This window comes from Trifolium pratense, linkage group LG6 (genome assembly GCF_020283565.1).
Source record: "Trifolium pratense cultivar HEN17-A07 linkage group LG6, ARS_RC_1.1, whole genome shotgun sequence".
Taxonomy (NCBI): domain Eukaryota; kingdom Viridiplantae; phylum Streptophyta; class Magnoliopsida; order Fabales; family Fabaceae; genus Trifolium; species Trifolium pratense.
The window spans coordinates 3,927,118-3,944,945 of record NC_060064.1 but is presented as its reverse complement, the minus strand read 5'-3'; the positions used below and the strand labels follow the sequence as shown (position 1 = coordinate 3,944,945).

The 17,828-nt window shown below is 32.2% G+C and overlaps 1 protein-coding gene across 2 annotated transcripts; it reads right to left on the bottom strand.

Moving 5' to 3' along the window:
- Positions 1-3,427: 3,427 nt before the first annotated feature.
- Positions 3,428-6,529, bottom strand: LOC123891125. Of its 2 annotated transcripts, XM_045940946.1 has the most exons (4): positions 6,233-6,487; positions 6,125-6,161; positions 5,657-6,033; positions 3,428-4,963 (listed from the first exon to the last, which is right to left on the bottom strand). In XM_045940946.1, the coding sequence occupies exons 3-4, from the start codon at positions 5,851-5,853 to the stop codon at positions 3,694-3,696; spliced, it is 1,467 nt and encodes a 488-aa protein (XP_045796902.1). In that variant the 5' UTR covers positions 5,854-6,033; positions 6,125-6,161; positions 6,233-6,487; the 3' UTR covers positions 3,428-3,693. The 2 variants fall into 2 exon arrangements, with proteins under 2 accessions (XP_045796902.1, XP_045796901.1); XM_045940945.1 differs by lacking the exon at positions 6,125-6,161 and having other exon boundaries at positions 6,233-6,529.
- Positions 6,530-17,828: the final 11,299 nt, after the last annotated feature.

Sequence of the window (17,828 nt, the reverse complement as noted above, 5' to 3'; positions counted from 1 at the left end):
GAATTAATGGATGTATGAAAATTTGGATGAATATGGTTGGCACAAATCCTCTAGACATTTTGATGATAAAGTAACATTATATTACAATTAGAGTGCATACGGACATTTTGATAATAAAGTAACACTGTATGAATGTGAGATGACTGTATGAATGTGAGATGACCATTACGAGTCTGTTTTGTGGGGTTGAGTTAGGTCAAACTTTTATTTAAAGAGTTATTTTTTCACATTTGTTTATTTTTACATTTCATTTTTATTCTCTTCCTTTTTATCTCTCTTTTTCTTTCTTATCACAAAATTATTCCATTTTTCACTTTCTTTTCCCCACATATATATTCTCTAAACAATATTCTAAGAGTCTATGGAGGTATGGAGGGTGAAAAACATGGCAACATAATGATGGAGTAAGGTGGAAAAATAAAGTGGCGCTCTTCAAGGAAAAGGGATGTCATATCTTTCTTTTTTTCTTTTTGGTTGCTTATTCTTGCCAAGTTAAAAAAGGCATCGAATCACTTGCAAGCAAGGAAAGGTAGATAATTTCTGATCTATTAGCCTATTGGGTAAGTAAGGATCATAAGAACATATTGAATGCTCATGGCTCTTTAGCAAATTTTTAATTTGCATGTATCTAACAATTTTTTTTATTAGGTGGTATCTAGATTGGGAGAAAGAAACTAACCATACATTGGTTTGAATGAGATCAAATTGATATCTTTTAAATAATGTTTCTTATTCAAATTAAAAGAAGCATGGTCGAAAATGGAGACTCAACTAAAAGTGGTCAGTCAAATTCTTCAATAAAAATTAACTATCAATAAAAAATTTCGTCGATAATTCGTACTACAAACATGATTACCCTTGTAGACCATTAAAAAGAAACATACATTGGCCGTTAAAGAATTCGGTTAAAAATTAAGGGGGAAATCTTTAATTAACAAGCCAGATTAATAAACCTAAATTAACCCAACAAAAAAAAATGTACTAAATAATTTTTATTTATTTTTTATATATATCAAGTAGTATTAAATCATCTTAGTACTTAAGTACTTAAAAGAGTTCAAATCTATAAATAGATTTTAACCAAAAAAGGAGGCAGTTATACACTAATAGTAGTTGAAAATTGAAAGCATTGAATTCTCTCTCACCACAATGAGTAGGAAACTCTCATTGCATGTACTAGTTTGTTTTTTTCTTCATTGACAGAAGGATTTTGACCTTTTAATATTATTATTTGTATTTATCTCATCTCACGTTTTAAGTTTCATTGACATTTTGGCTTCAAATTAGTGTTTGCTGCTAATGCAAGTCAGCAAGTGCATTAAAATTTTTATGGTAAACAGTTGTGTGATGGACTGTATCCTTCATGATCTAAATGGGACAACCAAGGCATTACTGTTCAAATGCAATAATGCATCTTTTGCATGAAAACAGAAATACACTGTTTTTATTGTACCATAAGCCACGCTTCAAATGATTCACCATTATTACACTTTAGAGGTTGAAATTGAAACCCCCATTCATTTAGATATGGATCCTCTCCGGTCATCACTCTCATATTTTTCATTCTGCATTGATCTCAACCGTTCATCTACCGGTTAATATCATTGATCATTTATAGTAGATTGAGATTGCGGAAGCATCATTCTGCCACTGGAGAGGATCCAAACCCCATTCGTTCAAGCTACCCCTCATAAAAATCGAGCAACGTAAATCGACATACATTTTGACGGTGAATTCCGGTGATGTGGCATGTGATATTTTCATATTGCAACTCGGTTGATGATACGAAACTAGTTCATCTGATCTCATATATAAGTAAAAGTTATCTTTTTAGATTCATCGAAAAAATTATGTATCTAGTCATTAACATGGACTAGATACATTGATTCCAAGGTAAGAGAAGAAACATTCATGAACACAAAAATTAAACACACAAAATTTGAGTATGAAAAACAATTTTCTTAATTTAAAGGATAAAGATTCACTACCAATCTCCATAAGCATAATTTAGTTAGTAAGGATATTGCATATAATATGCTGACATGGGGATCGAATGGTCAACATCCGTTACGGCGTCCTACCAAAATAAATCCAATTCCATATATTCAAAAACGTAAATTGACCAAAAGTCTATCTGCACTCTTTTATAAGCCTTTGTATGACAGATCGTACATAACACCTACTCCTCCTCCACCTTTGTTTTGCTGATAATAAACTCCAGCTCTCACTGTTGTTAATAATGTTGTGTTATTAGAAAGATGGCAAATCAATTTCAACTAAAAATGATATTAGTACCGATAACGTGCAAAGGAAATGAAAGTACTCCCTCCGTCCCAAAAAGAATGACCCATTTTGAATATATGCACTATTCATATATATTGTTTTGACTATATTTTTCTACTAATAAATAAAAATAAATATTAACATATAAGATGTTGTTAGATTCGTCTCGATGAGTATTTTCAAAATATCAATTTTTTATAATTTTTACTATTATACAATTAAAGATATTAGTCGCCAAAGTTATGCATTGGCATGCGTGTTTCGGTCAACTGAGTCATTCTTTTTGGGACGGAGGGAGTATAACGTGCAAAATGCACTTTTAATCCCTTTGTTTAATTTCTTTGTATTGTGTGCTTAATGCTTATAAACCCCTTGCTTTCTTTTGTAGTACTAGTAAGTACTGTATTTATTGAGAGGAGAGGAAAACAAAAACTGACAACCTTTTTTTCTTGGTCACTTCAAAATAGGGTCCTCCACTATAATATGACCACTTTCAAAGAACCTCAAAAGTCATCTTCCAAACCAGCTTTCACAGAGATAGGAGTAGAGGAGTATGTGGTGCTCATAAATCATTTAATTGCTGATAAATCATTGATACCAGAATACTATTAGTAGAAAATGTTAAACAATGCTCCTACGACAATGGTTAAAAAACTAAAAGTAGTACGTTCAATGCCTTAAAATTTTAAAAACGAATTTTTTCTACTTAAAACTTTACTCTATTTTTTTTCATTTTTTTTTCTACAACCATTGTCTCACATGCACTATTTAGTACGACCCTTATATAGTTTCTCAAAGTAGAGATCTTTCTCTTCAGTACATGGAAGCAACAAAGTTTTTGGTGTATGCAAAAATACAGTAAAATTCAATATATTGTCAGTATTCTGGAAAGATTAACCAGAGAAACAATAATGCAGCCAGAAAAGACGATAAATACTGTATGGTAAAAGCAGAGGCAAACAGCTCCAGTCCCTATTCCGGGATTCTGCCAAAACAGCAATCAGTGAAAGCCTTTTATTCAAATTCAGTACTTTCATAAATATCAATTTAATTACCGTTAATCACATTCAGTACTTAAATAAATGTAGTATATGAAATTTAAAGAAGAATCAAGGGAAGGGTTCAAGACAGGTAAAGCCAAATATCCAAAAGTAGAGTCTCAGTACTGATAATAATCGATCTGTACATCTGATAGATAAAAAAAGATTACTAATATAAGATAATAAAAAAAAAGGAAAAGGTGACAAAATTTTCCGGCAGTCTAGTAATTTTTTTTAACCCTTTTGCATTTTGTTTGTACAATCATTCATCATAAAGTGAAGTGAACCAACCAACCAGAGATTCCCTCTGCCGGTAACATCTCCAACAGCTCATCCCACCAACCTTTTTTCTTTTTTTTTTCATAAAAATTTAGCAGCTCAATGCTTCATACTTCACCGGAATCGGACGATTAAATCCCACCTGCGTCAACAAGTTCCCTACCACCGCAATATCGCGGCAAAATACACCTTGAAACACAGCCGGATTCACATTACAAGAAGATATGAGAGACTGGTCATTTTCCGCAAAAACATTACTCTTATTATCTGCTGCATTATCTGCAGCCTTATTATTTTTCAACTCAGCTTCATTTGTTTTCTTAATTACTTGAACTTGAATTGCCGCGGCCTGAGCCTGTGCTTGTGCTGCAGCAGCAACGTTCTTCTTTCGCTGTTTCTCAGCAGCCTCCTCATCTAAAACATTACTCATCACACTAGTGTAGCCCTTTTGAATCAATCTATACAACAACAATGAACACATCTTAGCTTTCTCTTTAACGGTCTCAATATCACGTTCATCCGCAAACTCACACCGTTCGATGAAATTTGTAGCTTTATCTGGCTTATGGCGAAGACATAGCAGCAAATGTGCTCTCTCGAGTTCAGAACGGGAACACCCACGTCGAACTCCAATCAATGCATAGTAATCGACACTAGTTATTCCACCAGAAGATAACCTTTGTTTTAATTCTTGAATCTTAGTGGTTAAGGCACAAAGTTTCCCAGGAATCTCCCTGTATCTCACATTGTGGCGTTTCCATGCTGGACCTGGAAGTTTCCGATCACGTAAGATGGAGTTGTAGAGAAGCTTTAGATGTTCTAAATCGTGTAGTGAATCTGGTAAGCAACGAATTGTTTCGAAGAGTGAAGCTCTAGTTTCGAGGGCTTGAATACAGGTTGGGTCTAGTGAAAGGGTGCGGTTACAATCAGCAATGGACTCTGCTATTCGACCGGCAGAACGGTGTGCAGATGCTCTGTGCATGTAGCATTCTGCGAGGAAACCTTGTGGGGCAGCACGGCGGCCATCTACTATTTTTGAGAAATGGCGGATGGCTTCTGAGTAGAGACCAGCGTCGAGAGCAGCAAGTGCTGCTGCTCGACGGCGGAGGAGGAACTTGATGTGGCTGAGGAGGTGTGTTACACTTTCCGTTTCATTGAGTGGGGCTCGCGGCGGTGTGGTTGGTTGTTGGTTTGGGGTGTCTCCAGCAATGGGGATGGTTAATAGAGGAAAACTGTCGTCAGACCAGCAAACACTCTCTCGCCGGAATGCTGCACTAGCAATTCGTTTTCCGGTTTGGAGAAGAACCATTGCATCTTCCATTAATCCCAAGTGGCAGCATGCTTCACCCAAAACCAAGTATCTGCAAACACACACAACCAAAATTAGTATTAATCAATATCAATGAACATTAAATTTGATTATTTTATTTTTCTTGACACATTTTGTACCATTTCCTCCTGACAACCCCAACAATGCACGATCGAAATGTAGCGTTGAAATGGTCGGCAGGAGTAACGGTGCATCATGTGAAACTCTTTGATCCTATGGTTCCCAAACATCGTCCACCCTAAACGAAATATGAATCCGATACACCCTAGAATTTGCCTTGATCACAATTACAATATTAACCTCTCTGATTGAGGGTAGAACTAGAAAGCAATCCTATTTATTTCTGTCCACATGTGATTAAATTAAATAATAATAAAACACAACAGTAAATTAAATTGTACTCCAACTTTTTATTGTGCATTAAATTTGATTAGATTCTTTTAAGCTGGAAACCATTTGGCCTGTCTAGCTTGCTAGCTGGCACCACCATTTACTCAAACTGTACACAAAGAGTATTAAGTACGCTACTCCAATCTCATCTCACACTAAACAAAATAAAACTCATTAATTTCTTCAAACTCTCTCGACTTAAATATAAACAAAATTTAAAATGTATCTGACTCAAATTTGAACCAAATACATTTTGACTTTTGTCTATATGTTTGAGTCGAGAGAGGGATTGATAAAATAGTAGTAAATGTGAAACAAAGTTTGAGGAATTTACCTCCATTGGCCTTCTTTATCACAAGTTTTACAAAGACCAGCCATAACCTTCTTCTTGAGATCAGAAACAGAGAAGCACTTAAAACTCTGATCTGGAATCGATGAATCAGAAGAAAGAAGCTTAACTCCTTCACCAGAAGAAACAGAGGAAGGATCTTCATTCGACATTCTCAAACTAGGAATGTAATCTTGTAACATATCAGCAACATCTTTGAATCTTCGTAGATAAAGTAACGATCTAGCTTTAAGCTCAAGCGCATGATCCAAACGCGGTGATATAGCTAAAGCCGCATCTAGAAGATTCAAAGCAGAAACAACCTCGTTCTGTTCTTGCGTTGCTATTAAGCTTCGTGCATCTTTTATGTATTTCTCAACAATCTGAAATTAAACAAAAACACAAAAAACATTTAGCAAAAAACTATGATGTTTTTCAGAAACGTTACTAAAAATGTTTAAACATGGTAATTACCGAAAATGCTGTCTTCCGATTCGATCGGAGCAGGGAACTAGGATTAAGAAGAAGAAAACATCATTAACTAGGGTGAAAGAGTAAATGAAGGGGGTGTGAAAACGGTACCTTACGGTTTGTGAGCCACCAGTGTTTCTTTTCTGTAGCGGTTAGAGAGTGAGTGGTGACCGCCATTTTGAGATAAGGATGAAAATCTTGAACCGTTTAAATTTTTTGGGTTTTTTTTTTTTTGTTTTTGTTCTCTCACTCTCCTTCCCCCTAATCAAAACAAGCACATAATTTATGTGCTGAAATAATGAAGGAGATTGAATATATAAGGGGAGGGGTGAGAAAGAGAGAATAGGGTTGAGAGAGAGAGAGAGAATTTGGTGAGGAGAAAATATAGATAGGAGGAACGAGTGGAGCATTTTATATTGGTATGTGGTTTCATGTGTAAAAGAATAATTAATAATAATTAAAATAAAATGTATTACAAAAAATACCAAAAAATAAAATAAAAATAGTTTAGCTTAATTGATAAGATTAAGAAAATTGTTTTTTATAGTCTACAAATCTTGACTCAACTGACAAAAAAATATTTAAGTTGTAAGATCGAACGTTATAATCGAGGTTTGAATTATGTGTATATCTAGGAATCAAAATTTTATTGTCAAGACAGTCAACTTATTCACTTTAAAAATATAGAATTCTCATTATTTGACTAAAAAATTAAAAATAAAAACAAAACAAAAAAAAACAATGATGTGGTTAATAATAAATGAATATTTGACCAAAATAAGATAATATTAAATGAGTATTCCTAACATTAGTAAAAAAAATAAAATAAAAAATCACGGTCCAATCTCCCGTAACTGCATTTAAAAGATGACTGAAATCACTTGATGCCAGAACTTGCCCCGAACTCTGGATATTAGGAGACCCTTCTCATAGGAACCAGAAGGTGAAAACAAAAGAAAAAGTAATATTTAGTCAAAGATAAATAAATGAGTAATGCTTTATCAAAAAATAAAATTAATGAGTGATGTTAGTCAGTGTTCATGAGCATTAATTAAACATATTAATAAGGAAATTTTATCTTTATATATTTAATACTTTAAATACAACTTTTATATAATTAATTTTGTCATTAATTTTAATTTTTAGCATGACTCTTTTTTAATACACCACTTTTAAAAAAATTAATTGAATCATCAAACATATTCTTTTTGTTAATTTAAATTATAAAAATAATAAAGATACAATGGTAAAAATGCGTCAGCAATTTTCATACAGCATTAAAAAAGGATTGAAAAATTGACCAATAAATAATAAAATTTAAAAAAGGATTGAAATAAAATTTGCCAGCTTTGACTCTGAGAAAAAGCTTTCATCCTTGAAATTCATAGCTGGCAACACATTTTAGATTCTCTCTTACTCACACCTATACGTGGCTCTTAGGTGGTAGTCTATGGTCCTAATTATATTTATGATTTGTAACCTGACTCAGCCGGTCACTGCATGTGTTCAACTTGATATAGCCGGTTACCCATCACGGGTCCTTTGTTTCATTTCATGCTTCAAGTTTCAACCACCGGTAAAACATAACTCCAGCCAAATGCCGCAAAAACAAGCAAAGTTAATAACAAGCTTTTCTCTAATTACGAATATACCCTTGCATACGTTGACTCAATGTTTGTATTGTTGTATGACTCCAGCATGGCTTCTCACGTTTATTTAAGTATTTATTTTTTCAAAATTATTTTGGTAGAATAATATTTTCCGATTTTTATTCATTTTAAAATATAATCACTCTTCTTTTCTGGCTCTTTAGCGTAACGCATCATCATTGACTTTTATGAGAATCAGAATTGTGAAGCAAGAGGCGAAAAATAATGGCTCCACCACATGTGAGCTTAATTCCAAAATAATCGATGAGAAAAAATGCTATAAATATCTCCATTTTGTGTAAAAACAACCGTTTTAATTGATTTAATGGTGATTGACGTTAAACTTAGTAGGTAGAATCATGATTCAATCTCTCATTTTAATGACAGAATTAACATCCAAACCAAATTTAAACAGCCTAGTAAACCGAATATTAATGGTAAAAAAAAGTGGATTTGAGCTTTTAAACATTCTTCATAACATACTCCTACTCCTAATTATTTCTGTGAGCATAGTTTAATTGATATGAAGTAATACATTATGAAATTGAAGTTTAAACTTCATATATTTTACTCTTGTTTTTTTTGGATCAAAAGGTGGAAGCAAAGAGCTAACCACACAAAATATTATAAAATAAAAGAAGCAAGTACAAATGGAGGGGACCAAACCAAAACTCCATTAAGAAGAGCATAGTCTAAAACTAGGCATTCCTAGTTTGTTACTAGACATACAATCAGTGATGAACAAAGGTGCAATGTTCCAAGAGATGAAGGATGATAAAGTCAAACCATGATTAACAATGAGGTCCGCAGCTTTGTTGCCTTCCCTATAAATGTGAGTAACAAAAAAATTCATACGATTGGTCATAAACAAAACATTCTGCCATCTGTTTCTTAGAGGCCAAGCAACCGGTTTGGTTGGATTGTTGAAAGCTGCAACTACAAGAGAGGAATCTGTCTCCAACCAAATATTTAACCAATTCTTTTCAAAGGCAATTTCAATTGCCCTCATTGCTCCACAAAATTCTGCAAAGTATGAAGATGCAACTCCTAAAGGTTCAGTAAAAGCATAAACAAAATCAGCATTATGATCTCTAAAAACCCCCCCACAAGAAGCATTGTCGGGGTTACCACTAGATGCTCCATCTATATTACATTTGATCCAGTTCATATATTTTACCTATTTGTTTTAAGAGTAAAATTTTAGTTATTAAACTATTTGACTAAAAAATATATAGTATTGCTATTATTTTGTCTTTGATATAAGAAAAAGTCCACTTGTGTGAAAAAAAAATCACTTCTTAAATTTATTAAATACTTATATTAATTATTTAATAAATTTTAAATATTTATTTTTGACAAAAAAAATTAATTTATTTTTTGAATAAAAAATATTTATTTTCTTAAAATAGTGACAATAGTGAATATACTATACACAAAAATCATGACCAATCAACAATTCCCTTTGAAATTAAACCCACATTTTTTTTTTCTTTGCTATTGAATGATTATTCTCATTTGGTAACTTTTCAATTAGCAATAATAACAGAGAATGAGACAGGCCCACATAATTTGGCCAAACTACCATAATTGGATAAAAATCATGAACAATTTATTCAACCATTATATCATGTTTCCAGTTTTTAATTATTATTTTTCCAACTCATCACTAGGCAAAAAAAAAATCTTTCTTTTCAACAAGTTGCATTTTTTTTGTTTCATTGTTTAATTTTTTGAGAACGATAAATTGGCATTGGGGTTGGATGATAAAAATGAGCATATCCTCATTCAGCCAAGTTATTCTATTTTATTCTATTCTAAATGGCTTTTGTTTTGATCACAAAAAAAAAATGGCCATAAGAACAAGCGAGGGTAAATTGGTCAAAATAGAAGGAGCATATTTATGGGGAGGGAGAAAGTGACTCTTCTCTCGTAAGCCACAAGAATCATACTTTTTCTTTTGGGATGGTTTGCTTTGCTTTGCCTTTTATTTCAGCCACATTGATTAATGAATGCACATGAAATTGGATTAGATAGCCAGATGGGTTTGTCTTAAAGGTTCTCTAACTTCCCTTTCTATGGACCCCACGATCCCATTACTATTACAAAATTCTTGTGTGTCATGGAGTTTTTTTTTTTTTTGACAAATTTTGTTTCATGAATTCTTTTTTTGACTAAATTGTTTCATGAAATTTTGTTGGGCACAAATATACTATAATCAGAATTAATTTTCAAATGTTCCGTAAGTTTAATTCAGTTGGTAAATAGATTGAGTGTAGCTTTGCTCCTTTTAGGGAGGCTCCTTTTATTCCTTTTCTGTTTGTAGATGAGTGACATGTGTATTAAAAAGATCAAATGGCTATGATTTAATAGGTATAATTAAACATTTGTTTTAAGAATAAAAATTAAAAGGCTTAAATGCAGTTTTACCCCCCATGTTTTGGAAAATGCGGAATTTTACCCCTCCTATTTTAAAATGCGGAATTTCCCCCCTATTTTATAATTTGTTGGATTTTGTCCCCCACCAAAATTCTGCACAAAATCTGCTTCTGAGCCTCAAGTTCAAAGCTTCGCACAGAACTCAATTTGGATCAATAATTCACAAAACTGATACCAAAACGACCGTAATCGAGTTAGCTTTCCACATAATCAAACCCCACTAAATTTGGAGTTACAGAGAGAGATTAAGTACCGTTTTAGTGAAGGTCTGTCCAATTACTAATTCTGCAGAAATCTACTTGTGATCTTCAAATTCAACATCGTCTACCGAATGCATCGTAACTCCAAATTTGACGAAATTGAAATGCCAACAAGGGTAATTTCATTAGCTTTCCATACATGTAAATAGTATTAAAAAATGAGCTATATGGTGAAAGGCATGACGAAAATAGCAGTACTAGTTTCATACGATAATTAATTTGAACAGACCGTCACTAAAACGGTAATTAATCTCTCTCTGTAACTCCAAATTTAGTGGATTTTGATTCTGTAGAAAACTAACTCGATTGCGGTCGTTTCGGTACAAGTTTGGTGAATTATTGATCCAAATTGAGTTATGCGCGAAACTTTAAACTTGAGGCTCAGAAGCAGATTTTGTGCAAAATTTTGGTGGGGGGGCAAAATCCAACAAATTATAAAATAGGGGGGTAAAATTCCGCATTTTAAAATAGGGGGGGTAAAATTCCGCATTTTTCAAAACAGGAGGGGTAAAACTGCATTTAAGCCAAATTAAAAATAAAATAGGAACGCAGATCTTCTTCCTCCCATCACTCAGCTTAGCTTCCTTTCCTTTACCTCTCGGCGCCGCCGCCCCTCTCCGGCAATTCTAGCGGCGACTTTCTTCATCCCATCTGCTCCACCCACCGTCTTGTCGTCGTTCTGGTGTCTCTCCGTCACAGCATCTCACTATTTTGGTGTATCTCCCTTGCTGCGTCTCGCCGTCAAGGATGTGATGATTTTAGAGTTTGTTAAAGGTTGTGGACTTGTGGTGATTTAAACTTATTTTCCCCTCTTTCTTTTTCTGAAAAGCAAAGAAAACATTTTATTAAAGAACAAGCATCTCAATCTGCAGAACAAGAAGAGTGCATGAATAAGATGGAACATCGTTGCTTGGATGGCCGGAGATGGGCGGCGACGGAGGATGCGGCGGCGATAGGAAGGGGAAAGACAGCGATGAAGGAAGAAGATTGAAGATGTTACTGCGTCCCTACTAGTACTTAATTATACCTATTAAATCATAGTCATTTGATCTTTTTAATACAAATGTCACTCATCTACAAACAAAAAAAGAATAAAAGGAGTCTCCCCTAAAAGGAGCAAAGCTACACTCGTATTATACATGTAAGAGTCGAGTTCAAAACCTAAATACTCCACTAATTTATCTTATGGATGAAATTTATAAACACTAGTTAATTAACAAAAAAAATAAAAAATTTATCAAAAATATTTAGATGAGATGGAACAAGTATATTTTAATTTAACCAAAATTTTGATTTTTATAAACTCAGGTTGAAAATTTTTAAATGCTACAAAATTGGATGGATTAATTTTTGCAATTATGTGAAGAGACGCTGATTTATTATATGAAATTTTAATTTTTTTTTTCTGCAGTTATGTTTAGTACATTATATAAATCTTTGTAACAAAAGTTTATTTTTTTGTTTACAAAAGATGAATTAAATATGAATTTTTTAGTTTTTTGCGCATAAAAATTCATAAAAAATTCATTTTATGTTAAAAAATTCTAAATTTTTATCGGACATGTTCTTATAATATTCTAAACATGAATGAAAAAATCATTCAAAAATGTGAAAGTATACACGAGTTGGATGAAAAGTATGGACTAAAAACATTGACGAAAAAAAATCCAGGGACTAAAAAATCTGACAAAAATCTTCAGGGACTAAAATGAAAATTTTGAGAAACTATAGGGACAAAAAACATATTTATATTTAACTCTTAGATAAATAACCTATTTTTTTTTTTTAAAGTAGTACAATCAATATTTTGAAGTTTTTATTTGCAAATATTTTCCATATAAAATCTTTACTTTTATATTTTGTTTTTTTAACTAATTTACGGGCCATATTCAATGAATTGAAAAGTGTAATTTTCCTCTACTTTGTTTGGTTTACAGATATCGATGGATGAACTTGAACTAAAATCTAATCCAAATTTATTTATCGATTTTCGCAATTTTCTTTTTTTTCACTTACCCTTAAGTTCTAGTAGTGGTGGCTACCTATTACTATATGGTGCATTGCAATTGATATTCCCCATCTCTCCCGAGTCACCTAGTGCCCCATACATTGGCACCTTGCCATGTCACCACATTGAAGCCAACCTGTATCCACGTGGCGCATCTAAATTTTCAGGCCCACAAGCCCAAAACTCTCTGCGCCCGTTTCACCACATATATCCAATTTAATGAAATTATTTATCAAAGATAAACTTTAGATTTTTGGATACTGCTATTTGTTTTTTCTTTTTTGTTTCTCTGTTGCATTCTTCTTCTGGACCAGTACTATTATTATTGCGTTATTTAGAGTTAGAGGATCTTATGTAATTCTATGAACCATGAATTCATATGATGATAAATTATTGGAAAATGCTAAACAGTGTCCCGGACACTGGTTATGTTAAAATAAAAATTCTATCTCGAAATGCGTACATTCAATGACTCAAAAGTACAAAAAATTATTTTTTCAATATAAATTTTATTTTTTATTTCTTTTTTAAGTATGCTTAACAAGTGTCACGGGGCACTGTGTAGCATGACCTGAATTATTTGAGCCTTGCATAGCCTATTATGAACATGAACAGATCAATCCTTATAATATATACTTTCTTTTCATCATTTTGGGTCGATAATTCATATGGAATATTTTGCTTCAAATAATTGCATGCACCTTCTTTTTCCTTTATGTTCGGGAAATTCTTTATTTTTGTTCATGCACATGACTGTGATAATCATTAAACCAAAATAAGATTAAAAAGAATTTAAATGCGTGTGAGGTTTTGCAGTAAAAAATACATTATTTTCCATGTACGTTTTAATTTTTTGACTTGTTTTTCTTAAATCCTCTAATTGTTAGATGAGAGTGTATGGTAATTTCACTAAGCACTTAGGTGAGACTTAACTAAGTATGTTAGGATTGCACTGCTGTCATTCATGTTAAGTCCGTCTCCGACAGGGACGGATCCAGACATAAAATTCATGTATAGCCAAAATCGTAAAGAAACAATAATATATGAAATCATTTCATTAAATCAATTCATTCTTGAACCTTTTAATACCTGTAGTAGAAAATCAAGACATTGAAAGAGCTCTGTTTGTTTTTTTTTTTTAGTCTTAAAATTAAAGTATTTGATAAATTTACCTGTTGTAAATACAAAATGACATAAAAGTAGATGATTAGTGCGTATGATTAGTAGGTATAGTTATTATATATTTTTTTAAAATGAAAATAATAAGGGTAAAAATAGAATAAAATGTAAAAAGATATAAACCATATGCTCACACGTTACTTAAAATTAAAATAGCATCTCAAAAAAATACTATAAGCTAATTAGATAAGCTTGTTACCAAACACATTCATCTTATCAAACAAATTTATAAGCTAGTTCAAAAAATTATAAGCTAATTTATTGGACTTACAAAACATACACTATAAAAAAAAGATTAACATACCAATGTGGCCAAGGCCACAGTCTGCCACAACTTAGGTCGCCACTTGTCTTTGAGTTTTTGGAGGCTTTGTGCAAAATATAAAAGTGACCCTTTAATAAAAAAAACGTAATTTTTTTTTATAAAAAATCATCATCGATTTAAATTGCAAATAACATAAAAATATAATAATTATTATAGTTAACATAAAAAATATTCATAGTCTAACAACAGGGGCGTCTCCAAAAAATTAAAGACCATATGAGATTATTAAAAATAGGCCCTAATAAAAGAAACAATGTAAAAAAAAAATTGTCATTGATTTAAATTACAAATAACATCAATAACACTAAAAGACAATTATTTATTCAGTAATATAAACAAAGTTTGATAAACATGACAGTCTCTATTACACGTCTCTTCATTTGATAAAACTATAGTATAACAATTAACTATAAAGCGTCTAAAATATTTATTCACAATAGAAAAATATCTTTTAGGACATGTTGTAACTAATAAATCAATTAATCATTTTAGAATAAAGAGAATCTCAAGTATTTGATAATACTACTCTATAAATATTTTTTAAAGATCCCTATTTTTATGAGACCTTATACCGTCACACATGCCGCACATCCCAAAAGACGCCTCTGCCCTTATCAAGGGATAAAGTTACATCGGAAAAAGTAATCTAATCAACCTTTTAAAGCAATGCTATTAAACCACTTATTAGCATGATTCTTTAACAATGACCTATAAACTCCACCGAGTGGTTAGTGAAACAATCTAATGAACTTAACCATAAGAATGGCCCAATAACTGAAAACTATTTTATAATTAGAGCATAATTTCAAAATGTTATGTGCTATGCCACGAGAAAAACTTAGGATTCTCATTCTCATTAAAGGTAGTGTCACTTTGACAGGGTGGACATGAAAATAATTGTTATATACAACAAGATACTTTACGTATATAAATACTCCTATCAAATAAATCAAGGAATGACAACCTTGGCAATTGGCATAGCAGTTGAAAGTCATTATTATATTGATTACACAATTAATTTGGGATTAAAAATTAGAATTCATGGGAAACGCTTCAATTCTGAAAGACATGTTTGTCCACGAGGAAGCAAATTGTGTGACGTGAAGTCTAAGATTCTCAAATCAAAACCACCGTTTCTGGATAAGGTTTTATTTTTCTATAGTACACGGTGCAGATTTACATAAGCATAAGCATTTTGAATGGCAAGCCAATTTGGGCACTTATGACTATTTTAAATAAATTTATTAGTACTATTAATACTTTTTTTTGACCGAAGGAAACTCATGACATTTCATTAGCAATAATAGAATCGATACAAGAGGGTACATCAATGAAAATATGGAAACTAACTAGAGATGAGACCACATTTGCTAATATATGAGCGGCCTCATTGGCTTGTCTCCTAACAAACTCAACCCGAGAGTTTCTAAAATGAGAGTTATGAATATATTGACAATCTTTAATGACATCTCCTAACCCAGAAATATCTCTTGCTTTGCTATGAAACTTTGCAACAACATTTTTAGAGTCAAGTTCAAAGTCTACATTCTCCAATTGCAACTCTTGGATCCACTTCAAAGCATGGAGCAAACTTACCGCTTCTCCGGTGTCGACATCGAGAATGGGGGAAAACCATTCAGTTTTTGCAAGGACAAAACTCTCTTGATCGTCTCGGATACAAATACCAATCCCTGTCCTATTGCGCCTTATAGAGAAAGAAGCATCAACATTACACTTATATCTTCCTGCAGGTGGTTTTGACCATACCGAGTCAACATGTTGTTGCGGAACGATTCGTCGTCGTTGTTGTTGTTCCTGTGCTACATTCCACTCCATGATTAAGTTTCTTGCTCGGTCACACACCACATGTAGTGTTTCACTATGATTCTTCCATATTTTATTATTCCGCTGCTGCCATATACTCCATAACAACGCTGCAAAGAGAGAGCGTTCAGCTGTTCCAAGAACCTGCAACACAGAAAAAATTGTACCAGTAATTTCGGCATTATTATTAATGTGTTGTTGTATCATGTTCCACCAGCCCACATTCCGCCACAAAGATTCACTATTTTTGCACAAAAAGAAAACATGGTGACGGTCTTCTAAGCCATCATCACATAGCACACAAGAATTTGGACAATTAACCCCTTGTGCGTTAAGGCGAACTCTAGTTGGAACACAATTACGACATAACCTCCAAAGAAAATTCCTTAATTTAGGTGGAGATTTTATCGTCCAGATTAAATTCCAGTGTCCCGTAACTTGTAGGTGAGAAGTATCAATAGCATCCACAACGCAGTAACGATAAGCACTTTTAACAGAATAAATATCATTCTTCTCATATCTCCAAATAATCCGATCATTCTGAACCGACGCAAGAAGAGGAGTTTTGAGAATTTTTGTTGCAGTATTGTCATCCACTAAGTCTTGAATTAAAGGGGCATTCCACCTTTTTTCATTGCCTATAAAGATGTCAGATATAGTATTTTTTTTTTTGAAGAATAATACTAAGAATCTTAAAAGATAATAGTAAATTTTACCTGTTATTATTTGATTTGAAAATAAAATAAATTTATCAAACATAGTATTTTTTTTAATGTCATTTTATATTTATACATTAGTTTAGAGCCGCTAATTAGGGGTGGGCAAAAAAAAACCAAAAACTGAACCGAATTGCAGAAGTAAACCGAACCAAACCAAAAAAAATTGAACCATAACTAACAGTTTTAAAACTAAAATGAAACAGTTTGGTTCGATTCATGATTATTAGTTTGGTTCGGTTCTCTTAATGGTTCAGTTCTTTTTAGTCAAAAGTTAGTTATAGTTTGGTTCAGAACCATAAAACCAAACCATTTTAACAGTTCGGTTCGGTTTAAAAGACAAACGGTTCAGTTCGATTCAGTTATTATAAATTTTGAAAACAGTTTGGTTCAGTTCGGTTCGATTTTCCTTAAAAACCGAACCATGCCCACCCCTACCACTAATTATATCGAACACTACCAATTTAATCAACTAGTTTATCCATTATAAATTAAAAATTTATCTGCTACAGTATAAGCTAGTTTATCAATTATCGTTAATTTTTACCCGAGCCTGTTATATATATTTTAAAAAATATTCAACTTATATTTTTTTTAAAGAAAACTCATTTGAATTGTAATAGCTTGTATTATGAGTGCCTCTCACTTTAATATCGAAGTACTAAAAGTATGGACCTATTTGAATTAATTTAATTTTGAATTTATGCAAAATATTTTATGTAAATAAATTAGTTTTTATTTATTATTACAAATCACGGGTTAATATTGATTAATAAATTTTATATTTTTTTCTTGGTAAAAATAAATTGGGTAAATGATCATTTACCCCCCCCCCCCCCCCCCCCCCCCCCGCAAAATAAGCAAATTTTCGTTTACCCTCCTATGCAGATTTTTTTTCTGTTTACCCCCTGCAAAAAACAGATTCACTCATTTTGCCCCCTGTGTGTACAGCAGGACATGTGATTGTGCAAATTTGTTGACGTGGCTTGTACACGTGGAAAAAAACATTTATATTTATTTTTAAATTCCACGTCAGATAATATTTTTTCTAAAAAAAACTTTTCCTACAAAATTAATAAAACGAATTTTTTTTCCAAAATTAAAAGAAAATCCTACAAATAAATTTTTTTTCCCTACAAAATTTTAAAAATTTCCTACAAATAGTTTTTTTTCGTACAAAATTATTATTTTTTTCCTAGAATAAAAAAACGAATTTTCATATTTTTCTCTCAAATAAAGTTTATTTTCAAAATAAAGATTTTAAAAATTTATTTTCAAATCTTTTTGGTTTAAAAAAAACAGAATCATCG